Source organism: Saccopteryx bilineata, chromosome 11, assembly GCF_036850765.1.
Source record: "Saccopteryx bilineata isolate mSacBil1 chromosome 11, mSacBil1_pri_phased_curated, whole genome shotgun sequence".
In the NCBI taxonomy this organism is placed as follows: domain Eukaryota; kingdom Metazoa; phylum Chordata; class Mammalia; order Chiroptera; family Emballonuridae; genus Saccopteryx; species Saccopteryx bilineata.
The window spans coordinates 13,864,937-13,878,898 of NC_089500.1; the positions used below are offsets into that span (position 1 = coordinate 13,864,937).

The 13,962-nt window shown below is 45.9% G+C and overlaps 1 protein-coding gene across 1 annotated transcript in view; it reads right to left on the minus strand.

Moving 5' to 3' along the window:
• NEDD4L (NEDD4 like E3 ubiquitin protein ligase) overlaps window positions 1-12,454 on the minus strand; it is a 339,262-nt gene extending 326,808 nt beyond the window's left edge. The window contains exon 1 of the mRNA XM_066247368.1: window positions 12,021-12,454. Coding sequence (XP_066103465.1) covers window positions 12,021-12,068 — 48 coding nt within the window. The 5' untranslated portion in view covers window positions 12,069-12,454. The remainder of the gene's footprint in view (window positions 1-12,020) is intronic.
• Window positions 12,455-13,962: the final 1,508 nt, after the last annotated feature.

Genomic DNA, 13,962 nt, shown 5'->3' on the forward strand with positions numbered 1-13,962 from the left:
TAGAAAGAGAAACAGGTTTGAGTTTGATCACAGGCTATATAATTTTCAGCGTACATATACAAAACTTTCAGAATGCTACTAAAGATTTAAATTACTTTTATGCAACAGTAGTGCAGAGAAGGATGAAAATACAAACCTCACGGGTCCATAGCGGAAACAATGAAACATCTATTTTACAGGTGAAAGAAATAAATCTAATTTACCCGTCACTATTTCTGAAAAACAGTCAGCCCTTTCCTTTTCCTCACTTCCCACCTTGATGGTGAGTGCCCAACAGGAAGAGTGAGAAGGCAATGACCGCAGCCTCCTTGGACACAAAGCGCAAAGCGGCCCTCGAGACACACAGGCTCAAACTCCACTAATATTTGTAGTGAACAACTGCTCTTTTACCGACAGCTTGAAATACATGCATTTGGGAGGTTTCTTTCTGCCTCACTTCTAAACTTTTATTTTAAGGTGGAAAAAAAGGCTCATGGTAGAAGAAATATAGAAAATGTAAAGCAAAAATACTCAAACAGAACTACCATTAACTAACATCCTGAGAAGTAGTCCTAGTCATCTTGTTCTATGTGCAAACATTTTTTAACTGCAAAAGGATCCTACTGTTTTATAGAAACAGTGCACCCACTGTTTTGTAACCTACTTTTCCCACTGAATATTAAATTACTGACATCTCCGTATTATTAAAAGATTCTTCAGTATCTCCCCACCCAGCCCGCCATCCCCAGGGCTGCACAAGACTCGTCACTACCTCTTTTCTTGAAGGAATGGAGAAAGCTCCGACCCCCAGCTTCAAGCAAGTTTTTCCACGAATAACATTCCCTGACAGTGAAGACAGCTATTCCAAAGACAGGTGGCACGGCACACACCAGTTTCTCCATTATCAGCACAAACATACTGAACTCAAAATCAACACAGAGGAGTTCATTTCCCTCCAGATAGGGCTTAATCCAGGCTCCCTACACATTTATCCTCTGGTGTTAACAAGCAGGGAGGAAAGGCACTCATTCAAAGTTTAAAAACCAACTGATGGTTTTATGGCAGGATCCAATTATCACTCACAATGCATGAAGCACAAAAGGAACAAGAAAGGTTAAAAGAAAGCAAAGTGATTCTCAGTTATGCTTTTTCTTTAAGCCTTACACCCCTTTCCCTTTCCAAACCGAACTGCCAAAACGAAGTTAGTACTATGATGACACCCAAAGAAAAATCACTTCTTAACTGAGAGAAAAATGAAGACTTCGAGAAGAAAGAACAAGTCGCAGGGATGTGAAGTCCAGCCTCGGCAGTGCGGTCAGCAGGACTGTATCAACGATGTACGGCCAGGTGGGCTCCAGACTTACAGGGGAATCACTCCGTAAGTCGTATAAATGTCTAACACTATGCTGTACACCTGAAAAGAATATAAAGTAATACTGACTGTCCTTATATAACTGAACATTTTTAAGTATAACTGAACAATTTTAAGAAAATATTAAAAAATAGAAAAAATCATAAGATTTTCAACAGATTTCCATCCTTCAGATTCTAAGGTAGTTGGGAGATCCTTAACTATGTGGAGCTTTTAATTTAGTGGGATACTCACACATACTTTTTTTTTCATTAATAGTTAATACTGAATGCTTACTAAATAAAGAAATTCTCTAAATAGCTGAGACTTGCCTGACCAGATGGTGGCACAGTGGATAGAGAGCAGCAGACTGGGACATGAAGGACCCAGGTTTGAAACCCCAAGGTTGCCAGCCTGAGCACAGGCTCGTCTGGTTTGAGCATGAGCTCACCAGCTTGAGTGTGGGATCACAGACACGACCATGCAGGCTTGAGCCCAAAGGTCGCTGGCTTGAGGCCAAGGTCGCTGGCTTGAGCAAGGTGTCACTCACTCTGCTGCAACCTCCTGGTCAAGACATCTATGACAAAGCAATCACTGAACAACTAAGGAGCTGCAATGAAGAATTGATGCTTCTCATCTCTCCCTTCCTGTCTGTCTGTCCCTATCTGTCCCTCTCTCGGTCTCTCTCTGTCTTTGTAAATACATACATACATACATACATACATACATAGCTGAGGCTTACTTCCATTTTCTGAAAAGCCAGACCAAAGTGTCTTCCAACATAAAAACAAAATAACACTTTCACAGGGAAAGAAAACCCATTCAACACAAACATCCTCAGTGAAACAGGAAAAATTAGGAATCTTCACTTTCCACATTTCCCGAGACTTAGGCCTGTCTTCACTAGAGTCATCATGTGGGTGATATGAACACAGATGCCAAAATGTACATAGGAAACTTTAAACCATAGATCACTAAAATAAACCTGTTTCACTCTGCAATTTCAAACATTAAAACAGATGTTCAGCTAGGGCTATGCAGTGTGGCCTCCCACTGGGTGTGAATGTGCTGGGCGGTTCTCTTTCTACTATAAAGATCTCAACATGCCCCCCACAACATAAGGGCTTCACAAAGTGTCCTGGAAGACACATCAAAAAGCCAGTCCTTCCAAGAAGCAGGTAAACTAATCTCATTTGCACAAGGGCCACTTAACTATGTTTTGCCTGAATAGTTAGGTTTTTTATTCTTCCCTCAAAGATCTCTGTTGTGGGTGTTGATAGCTCTATTTTCTGCTGCTTTGCTTAATATATAGTGTTTCCTTTATCCCTCCTACCTCAATGCCCCACTCTTATTTCAGGCTGGGACCTACTCCTAATTTAGAGCTCTCTTTCCTCCTTTTGCCAACTTGTATTATTAATTTACCTTTGCCACCCAGCTTAGTGTATCCCAAGGTTCTCTTTACCATGCCACAGTCACAGAGCTCCATCCAGGGAAAAGCAACCTGGTCTCAACTCTCCAGGCAGAGGAGAACAGAAGCTCCATATCCACGCATGCTGCAAATGGCTTTTTCCAGTCTACCTGAATCATTACCAGCTAGAAGCAGCGGTCATTGGGACTTGGACATGAGCTGCAAAGTATAGAATGGTGACAACAATTCCAGTGCCATGCGGACTTTTCCTGTGGGGAACTTTCCTGGACTCCTGCTCCCTGTGACAGCTCCTAACAGACTGAACTGTGGTTGGGTTGCATTTCTCAGGGATTTGGCATGGTGATGGGGCCAACTTGGACTTGGTGAACATGTTAAGGACACTACTCTTTTATGGATTCTTGCTGTATTGGCCAAGAGTTTGCTTAAAGGCTTTTAATCACTGTAAAAAAAAAAATAGAGGACTGGATGAAGAAGATGGGGCACATATACACCATGGTATACTATTCAGCTAGGAGAAATGATGACATCGGATCACTTACAGCGGAATGGTGGAGTCTTGGTAGCATTGTGCGGGGTGAAATGGGCGAATCAGAAAAAAACAGGAACTGCAGGATTCCATACATTGGTGGGACATAGAAGCGAGACTAAGAGGCATGGACAGGAGTGTAGTGGTTACGGGGGGTGGGGGAAGGGAAGGAGGGAGAGGGGGAGGGGAGGGGTACAGAGAGAACTGGATGGAGGGTGGTGGAGGACGATCTCTCTTCGGGTGATGGGTATGCAACAGAACTAAATGACAAGATAACCTGGAAATGTTTTCTTTGAATGTATGTACCCTGATTTATTGATGTCACCCCATTAAAATAAAATTTTATTTATTAAAAAAAAAAAAGAGGCGGGTCCAGGCCCTGGCCGGTTGGCTCAGCGGTAGAGCGTCGGCCTGGCGTGTGGGGGACCCAGGTTCAATTCCCGGCCAGGGCACATAGGAGAAGCGCCCATTTGCTTCTCCACCCCTACCCCCTCCTTCCTCTCTGTCTCTCTCTTCCCCTCCTGCAGCCAAGGTTCCATTGGAGCAAAGATGGCCCGGGCGCTGGGGATGGCTCCTTGGCCTCTGACCCAGGCGCTAGAGTGGCTCTGGTTGAGGCAGAGCGATGCCCCGGAGGGGGAGAGCATCGCCCCCTGGTGGGCAGAGCATCGCCCCTGGTGGGCGTGCCGGGTGGATCTCGGTCGGGCGCATGCGGGAGTCTGTCTGACTGTCTCTCCCCGTTTCCAGCTTCAGAAAATTTAAAAAAAAAAAAAAAAAAAACAGGTCCAGAATGGCATCTGAGGAGACCAAGAACAGCCAGGCCTTGAACGTGGCTGAAAACGGGAAATACTCTGAAAACTCTGTTAAGGGTGAGACCAAGAATTGGGGGCGCAATACAGACTTTTGTCACTGCACCAAGGTATCCCTCTCCTCATCGGGAGGTGCCCAATCATACACAGAGGGAGACAGAGCAGTCTCCACATCGTAGACAGGAGGCGAACGCATGCCTGAGCCACTCAAGAGATCCATCAAAGCTTCACTCGAGATGCCTGGGCAGCCATGGGGGGGACCCCACCTTAACCAGCAATGGAATGGTTCTTCATGAGACCACCATCCTCACAAGCCATTCAGAGTGTCATCTTCACAGTGTGCATCTCAGACCACAGCATTTACACTAAAAGAAAACCCACTTTTGAATGGCCCTTTTTTTTCTTTGGTGAACAGGAGGTATAAAAAGAATACGAAATCTCTCAATGGAAGCTTGCCTGCCAGGAAGTCTTCAAATACTGAATTTGATGACAGCCAGGAAATCTGATATCTTAACCATTCAACTTGGCCAGTTCGGAATCAATACAGGACTCTGGTGTCAGGAACAAAAAGTCAACTGAAGTATCAACTTAAGGTGGTTAGTTACCCCAGACAAACTTATGTAATATGGCTTTTTTGTCATCTAAAATATTACAGTAATAGTCAGCATTCAGGCCACTCGGATTCAGAACCAAACATTACAACTATAAGGAGATCCTATGTGTCCACACAATAAGATCTGATATATCCTAGAGCATTACACCCCTTTTCTCTTTGAAAGAAGCTGAGCCATGGTATGGAGTGGGGTTCAAAGATATCTCCAGCTACCAAATACCCAAGTGACAATAATTACTGTCTTCCAAAGCCAAGGACAGTTATTAAGGAATGGTATGCATAGCAGAACTAGAATTATTTAGAAGTCCCTACACACCCAAGAAGAAAGACAGAGGTTCTCAAAGGACTTTCTGTGTGTTTGTATGTTGTCAGGCTTTCCCCGCACCCCCAAATCCAAACACCTTGTCTTCTCCCAAATTTTAAAAAGTCCTAGATAAGAGGACCCTTGAAAAACTTAGGAAACTGATGATTCCTGATATTATGCACAGTGAGAAATATTACATATGTGTTTTTATTGAATAATTTTTTAAAGATATTTTTATTGATTGATTTTACACAGAGAGGAGCAAGGGGGTGGGGGAGCAAGAAGTATCAACTCATTTAGTTGCTCATTGATTGCTTGTGTATTTGCCTGACCTGGCAATCCAGGGCTTTGAACCAGCGACCTCGGTGTTCCGGGTCGAGGATCCATCCACTGCGCCACCACAATCCAGGCAGAATATTTTTTTTTTTTAGTTTGGAGGAAAATATTGTTTTCTAGATCCAGTTGCTTCATCCTCATCTCTGCAATACGCTCCCATTTTCTGATTCTACCTGCAAGCAACTCCCAAGCCAACAAGTAACAACAACATTAAACAGAGAACAGCACAAACATTGCCACCTATAGTTACAAAATGAAACACAGTTGCTTATACTGTGACCTAGAAGAGAAACAATATAAAAACAGAAAGTATCATTTTGGCATACTTCTCACACACTTCATTAATACTACAACCCTAATATCAACATTGTTACTTGTATATTATCTTAACCCTCTTTAACTGAATTGCCAGAAGATCACTATGTATCAATCAACAAATGTATCAATAAGACAAAAACACTTATTCAAAGACCTTAAAACTTAAAAACTCTTAATCTAGAATCTCATTTTACTGTTGCTACTTGTCTAAAACCCCAAATTCAAAGGTGGAAATAAAATCTGTTTAAATAGATCTTTTAACTCAAAAATTTTAACATGGTCTCAATATATGAAATAGAAATTAGCTTTCTCCATCAGTCACTAACTACCGTTTTACCGTTTTAAATAATGTCATTAAAGACATTATTTAAATACCTGAACATTACAGAAAGGTTATTAAATCATCAACAAGCATAAAGTGTCTTCCCCTCACAGTGAATGCAGAAGCAATTTAGCAGGAACTCCATAGTATACCACATTCTAAAAGCATTGTCCTGAATATCTATCAAGCTTATTGATGGTCCCAGAATCCAAAAGGAACTTCCCAAGAAGTTTCCTGGTGACGTGGGCACTCTCTGCATTGAAGAGATGCTGAGTACTGTTCAATTGTTTCCCTTTATTTTTCTTTTTTGTATTTTATTTTAAAGATTTTATTGATTCGAGAGAGAGGAGAGAAAGAGAGAGGCAGGAAGAGAGAGAGAGAGAGAGAGAGAGAGAGAGAGAAGGGGGAGTGAGAAGCATCAACCTGCAGCAGTGGCCTCGACCACTATGTGCCTTGACCAGGCAAGCCTGGGGTTTCGAACCAACGCCCTCAGTGCTCCAGCTCGACCCTTTACCCACTGCACCACCACAGGTCAAATCTGCAGTCTGGTCACAGGTCAAGGAACTGCAGTCATCCCAGAGTTTTGCCATTGTTCTCACCCTTTTGGACAAAATTAGTTTTACTTCCTTAAGTCAAGGAAACTACTTTACAGTAACAAAATAATTGGAATAAACTTTCTAATAACACTAAACAGAATATACACCAAAATGCCAATTTCTCAAAGTCCACAGACTCCTTTAAGAAAACAAAAATCGGAAGAGAGTAGAACTTAAAACAATACTTTTCATATTTGTCAATTTTAAAAACTGCTTCTAAGTGTCACAATAAAACCTAGGCCCTTTTAAGGTTTCTCGAATATTAGCGATCACACTGAGACTGCAGCTGGGGCTGCTCACGTGCTGGGTAGAGGGCACAGCAAGCAGCAGCGCTAGGCCGGACCAGGCGCTCGGAACTGGGACCAACGGGCAAGTCCTACCTTCCCGTAGACAACTGCTTCAGGTATTTACCTTTAGATCCAAACAATATCTACACTATAATTGCTGAAAGCAATCTTGCAACCATTTCTGCACAACTGCAAAGATGGTGTGCGGGGTTTCTCATGTAATTTCTTGAAAACACACAAACGGACCACTCTTTTTAAATTAGAGATGCACCGCCTGACCTGTGGTGGCGCAGTAGATAGAGCGTCAACCTGGAAACACTGAGGTTGCCGGTTCGAAACCCTGGGTTTGCCTGGTCAAGGCACATATGGGAGTTGATGCTTCCTGCTCCTCCCCCTTTCTCTCTCTCTCCTCTCTATAATGAATAAATAAAATCTAAAAAAATAAAAATAAAAATAAATAAATAAATTAGAGATGCACCTGGGCTCCCTGTTTCTTCTCTGCTAATGCCCACTTAAGAGCATTGTCCTTATTCTCACCATTTTCTTAGACAGCAAAGCAGAAATCTGACTAGCAAGCGACCAAAAGGTGTTGACTGACGGGGTGGGTGGGTGGGTGAGGGTGTTGAAATTGAAAGCCCAGGTTTCTAATTAGAGTAACTCGTGAATTCTAAAACATCCATGTTTTTGTATTATATCTTTGAAAAAAAGATGTTTCATAAAATCAACAGTATATCATAGCTTGACTAATTTTTTTCATAGTGGTACATAAAATAATCATGCATCTTAAAACTGACCGCATCTTAAAGAAAATATGGCAGCTGTGTCCAAGGTTAACCTTAAATGTTTGTTGTGTTTGTTACAGGCAATGTGAGCAAGCAGACCCCAAAGACAACAGGGCACAGCGGAGTTGGTGGCAAGTTTAGCCCATCCGCCCCAACTCTAGAGCCACAAATCAGACCCACTGATTGTTGCCAGGTGACCATGAAGCCAGATTTTTCACCATTTTCCATGAAAATCCCCCAGCTTTAAAACACTACAGAGACCAAACTGAGCAGGGCTCCTGGTTAATTCTGACCTAGAAGCCCTCAGTTTACAAACCCTGACATTTACCTCCACCATATATTATGCTGATTAATTTAGCTATGAAGACCTTGCAAGATGCTTGGAAGAAAGAAAAGACGTTAGAAACTAGGTCTGTGGACGCCTGACCAGGCGGTGGCGCAGTGGATAGAGCGTCAGACTGGGATGCAGAAGGACCCAGGTTCGAGACCCCGGGGTTGCCAGCTTGAGTGCGGACTCATCTGGCTTGAGCAAAAAGCTCACCAGCTTGGACCCAAGGTCACTGGCTCGAGCAAGGGGTTACTCAGTCTGCTGAAGGCCCATGGTCAAGGCACATATGAGAAAGCAATCAATGAATAACTACGGTGTCGCAAGGAAAAACTGATGATTGATGCTTCTCATCTCTCCGTCCCTGTCTGACTCTCCCTCTATCTGACTCTCTCTCTGTCCCTGTAAAAAAAAAAAAAAAGAAAGAAAGAAAGAAAGAAACTAGGTCTGTGGAATCAATGGATTGGAATCAATGGAACTGGATTCAAATCCCGCCTGTGATCTGCTCGCTGTGTCTCCTGGTGTGCATCACTTAACCTCTCTGAGCCCCCCCCCCCCACTCCTCATCTGTAAACAAGGACAAATTTCACATGGTCCTTATGAGAATTAAATGAGACAGGAAGTGCAGAAAGGCTTTACACAGTGCTAGGTGCAGAGAAAGCACACAAAACATGAGCCAACTAACCGTATTTGTTTAAAATAAGAAAGCGGCCAAGTCCTGTCCCAGGTAAGCCTGGCCTTCGTGTCTATGCCATTTGCCACGTTCTAACCACCAAAAAACTTTTAAATGCCACATCTAATAAGAAAGCTGTCATTCAAACTTTCACCCACTAGAAAATCTTTTCAATAAAGGACCTGTAAGATCTTATAATAAAAAATATTTCAGAAGGTTAGCAGTAACAGTCATTAGTAAACTGTGCCAAAACATCTTACAGGCTGCCAAAAATATATAAATACAAACAAAAATATAAACAACAACAACAAAAAAAACACCAAGGAAGCAAGCCAGAAATATAAACTAGTCCAAACTGTTCCGATTCCAACCCAGATCTGATCCCGGGCCTTGAATCAGAAGTTTCGTTAATTTGCTAATCCCCCAAACATACTTCTTCTGATGGAGATTTCAAATTTGGTCCCCTGAACTGACCTGATTTAAATCAGGGTGAATATGATCTATACCCTGACCAGAGAAACGGCAGCCAAAATGCTGACAGCCCACGCACTCACACAAGCAAAGCCCACATTTAATCCCTTTCATTCTACAAACTGGACAGACCTAGAAACAATGCCCTCTGTCTCAGCATTAGGGACTTTCTAGGTTAATGCAATGCTCTACCACCAGCAGCACTTAGAGCTAGAGTCTTCCTGAGATGAGCTATAACTAAGTGTACTTCAAACATACAATGCTTTTCATCAACCTCCAGTGAAAATATAAAGTCCGTTGGTATGGAAGCCGACTTTGCTAAGAGGTTCATAAGGTGGCTCTCCCGTATAGCAATCAAAGCATCCTTGTGTGCGAGGCTCTGCAGCACACCAAGCATGTGAGCTGAAGTGTACCATATTTCACACGCCTTGGGAAAACAACCTTCCTGTTGGTTTCACTGGGCATTCTACTTTAAGAGTCTGTTAAAAATCTTCCACTTGTTTTCTTACACAGGCTCATCCAGGGAGACAAAACAAGCTAGGCAAATTCAACAATTTGTTGTTAATATTCTACAAAGACATTCCCTGGTTTTCTGAAGGCCAGCCTGACAGCCCGAAACCTCACATAAAAAGCAAACACCACAGAAATGCGAAATCATCAAAACAGCCCTGCCTTATTTTTCACTGGTAGAAGCTGAAAAAGGAAGACAGATGTGACTTGTCTTTTGTAACATAATGTGTGCAGAACTAACTAGTACTCGCAACATGACCATCACTCAATCAATAGTATGACTTCATCATCCCTTGTTATTCCCCAGACAGCCCCAATACCCTCCAGCAACATGCAGGAGCAAACCCAGTCATTCCCGATATTCCCTCCACCCTCTTTCATCCCTCACGTTCACAGTAGACATCAGTTAACATCTTCAGTAGGAACTCATCCAGACAGAAGTGGCAAGCACTCTAGGTAGGTTCTGACACTAGCTGCAAATGTAAGCAAAGGCCAAACAACAGTGGCATACATATGATTCATTTATCCAATTATATTTCCTAAAACACTTCTTAGTTGTTCAGTTTTTTTTCCTCAGGGAGCTGTTAAAAATGTTCACATAATTTTTGAAAAGACCTCAGATGAAATGCATCTGGCTTCCTCCTCCACAATACCGCTAGCTCTTTGTTTAGGAATGTCTGTATCTCAGCACCTTTCCAAAAGCTCCCTGCCTGCCCTCTACTGCTACTAATTAAATGGAGAAGTATAGAATGAAAGAGAAAGCGACTCAAAGGGGAGAGAAGCCAGGGGGAAGAGAAGCCCCTGGGCAAGTGAAACAATGCTACTTTTCACCCAGGTACCTGCACGCACACACTCACACACACACAACAGAAAACGGGAGAGTATGTTACACAAGCACGGCATAGCAAAACAAAAAATGTAAATTACACATTATTTGCATTGTGATCATTCTTTGATAAAAATAAATACCACAGCAAGCTTTCCCTCGAGGAAAAGCTCTACCCTTAAGGGGGGTAAAAAAGTCACACCCACAAACACCCTCCCCGCCCTAGTCCATTACACACTTACACAGCACACATACACACACACCGTACCAGAGTACGAAAGCTGGTGAAAGAGCAGCCATAACGTGGGTTCTGCCTCAGATAACAACCTCTTCGTTAACTCCGCCCCCATCACCAGAGAAAGAGGGGACCTCAGAAAAGAAAGACCCAAGAGGAAGCAAGAGAAATCCAGAAATCTCGGAATTTCCAGGCATCAACTTTTCATGAAATGCACAACCAGGATAGGAAATACCTCCCTGCTGAGTAATGCTTCATGGGTAGTATTAATAAATTCACCTCTCGAAAGGGGCGCCAGACCTGAGTGAGCATGCACCCGGCCAGATGGCAAACCCTCCTACCTGCTCCCTCCAGCCTGCCTGTCACGCTGCGCCAGCGACAGGCCTCCCACCCCTCTTTTTGGCAGAGCAACACTCCAATAAGAGCCACACGGCTGGGCGAGCGAGGGCTAAGCAGTGATTTAGCAGAATCATTTCAAAAAGGAGGAGTGGGAAACTGCGAGGAGAGAGTGAGGGTAAAAACAAAGCCCTTTCCGTGAAACTGAAAGCCTTCGGGGCGTGGCTTACTTAATTTGCTTTATTAATAAAAGGGATCGATTAAGCTTCCCTCTCTCCACCCAAGCCAGAGGTGCAAAGCTTTGATCCTTGGGAGGTAATAAAAATGGCAGGGGTTCAAGCTTCCTCCAAGTTTCCAGGAGCACGTGCCACCATCCTAGACCTCCCCCGCCCCATACAAACACACCAAAAATACCCTGAAATCCACACGCCAGGCTTCAGACCCGGCAAAACAGAAAGACAAGGCACACACAGCTCCACGCGTTCACCTACTCTCACCGTGACAAGCATCAGAACACTTGCTGACACAATCGTTAGAAAGTTCAACGGAGTAACGAGCCTCCGGGCCCCGGGTCTCTAACCCGATCCAGACAAGCATGACACACATCAGGGACTCGCCGGCTGCAAAGGCGCGAGGCGGAAAGTTGCCCAACAGCCCGCGGAGCTCGGCTGGGAGAGGAGGGGGAACTCACCGGCAGAGGCGCACGCGCCTCCTCCCACCGAAGGCGGAAAGCCGAGCAAACCGGGCTCCAAGGGCGTCTAGAGGCTTTATTTACAAACAATGCGCTTAGCTGGAGGGAGGGGGCGCAGACGCCTGGCGGAAAGGCCCAAGTACCCCAGCCCGGGACTCCACACCCGCACCGGGGCGCTCCCGTGTTTGGGGTTCCCTTGCAGGAGCCGGGAACGCACACTCCCGGGGTCTCCTAGTCCTCACCCCCTGCCGGCACCGGCAGGAACTCCCCGGGGAGTCCCGGGAGGGAAGGGAGAGCCGCTAACCTCGTCTTCCGAAAGTCCGTACACCGGGTCCCCGATCCCGGTCGCCATGGAGCTGGCCCCGCGTGGGTCAGAGGCACTCCCCGACAGCTGGGCTGCGGCGCGAGCGGCCGAGTCTGCTCTCCTCCTCCGGGTCCGGCCGGCTCCGCACCGGCCCTGCGCGCGCCCTGCCGCAGGTGAGGAAGCCCGAGCAATCGCTGGGCTGCTGCCCGCGCCGCTTCCTCCCGGAAGGTGGCGGGTGCGGACCAGCGTCCCGAGAGCCCACGGTGCAGCGGCCGGCAGCACGGATGCTTCTGCCGGCGTGCGGCAGCGCGCGGAGCCCGCCGGGCTTTCCCTCCGCGGTCAGCCTTGCACCTCCTCCCGCCCAGCTCTCCTGCGGAGCGCTCTCCGCCCCGCGCCCAGCCTGCTCTCCGTTCACTCTCGGAACCGGCTCACCCGCCCCCTCGCTCGCACCCCGCCAGCCCCTGCTCTCTCCGCCCCCTCCTCCGCCTCCTCCCACCAGGCGCCCAGAGGAGACCTTCCCCGCCTTGCTGGGGCGGGCACACGCGCCCCCCAAGCCAATCACAGGCCAGGCTGGGAGGCAGGCGGCAGGCAGAGGGGGTGGTGGAGCTCTGCCCCCACGCCCACCCCACCCCCAGGCCTGGGAGTCTCTTGCTTGGGCTCCCCCGGCTCCCCCGACTGCAGAGTGGGGCTGCCAAGGAGTACCTGTGCGATCTGGGACTTCCAAGCTGACCCACCCGCCTCTCCCTTTTTCCCTCTGCTTTGGGGAGGCGGTGGGCTGGGCATTTGCGGGCACTGAAGGCATGTCCCACAAGAAGCACGCAACACTCAGTTCATTCCTCTTCCCCTTGAGCTCGCCGTAATTGTTAAAGGGGGAAAGATGGGTGCTTCTGAAGCCCTTTAAATTCCGGGCAACCCCTGCACGCCGGACTTGGCTGCATTGTCAGCTCCCTGGAGCCGGTTCGCAGGCCCGGTTGCCAGCCGGGAAGAGGCTGCCGCGGTGTGGCCGCGAGTCGCCACTGCCTGTAGGGAACAAAACCAACACAGCACCCGCTCTTTCGAGCACCTACCTACTCGAAAACAGACAACGTGGTTCTTTGAATAAAAGGCAGCTTATCTGTGAACCACACGTGAAATAACGTACCCAAGTTTAAGGTTATTCTCCGCGTTCACAAACCATTAAGACGTCTGATCGGCCACCGTAGGATTCTCTCCACATCTCAGCTGCTGTTTCTCTAGCGAGCAGTTAGTTTAATCCTTCCAATTTATAGAATGCCAGAGACGACTTTAAATAAGTGAAAGAAATTTGTCATTCGACTTTTTCAGGAAGATTTTCTTAAATTTAGATGTGAAGTGCAGTTGTGAGTACAAAAAAGAAAACAAGCTGAACATGATATTTGTCTTTGAAAAGAGAACATCAAAGTGCCTACTTGGCTATTAACAGGGTGCATTTAGGATTTTCACTCAAGTGTGTTTCTTCAGAAAGGAGAACTCACGGGATGGAAAGAATCCCTATGGCGGACCCCAGCTACTTTACACAATATCTGCTGTACGCCTTCCTAGATTGTTTGCTAAAGAAAAGGGCACACCCATCCCAATTTAAGCTCTCCTTGGCTTCCCTATGACATTACTGTGGTTTGAAACGTGTGCCATATAATGGGTTTCCTTTCAAGACTCAGCCCCATGCAGTCAACACCCTACTCAGAAACTTTCTACAAATTGTGAGCCATTGAATCAACAGTACTTGGATGTCACAAAATACCAGCAGAGAAAAAAAAAATCTTTATTGAGGAGCATTTAGAAAGATTGGTTGGTCTCTGTTCATTTTTCCTGGCCGAATGTAAGTCACTGCGTCTCTACCTTCCCTAGCCAGGCCTTTGTCAAGCTTTGTACGATTTATATATATAATGGGGACCGGGGTAGGGTGGAGAAGCAATACATCTTT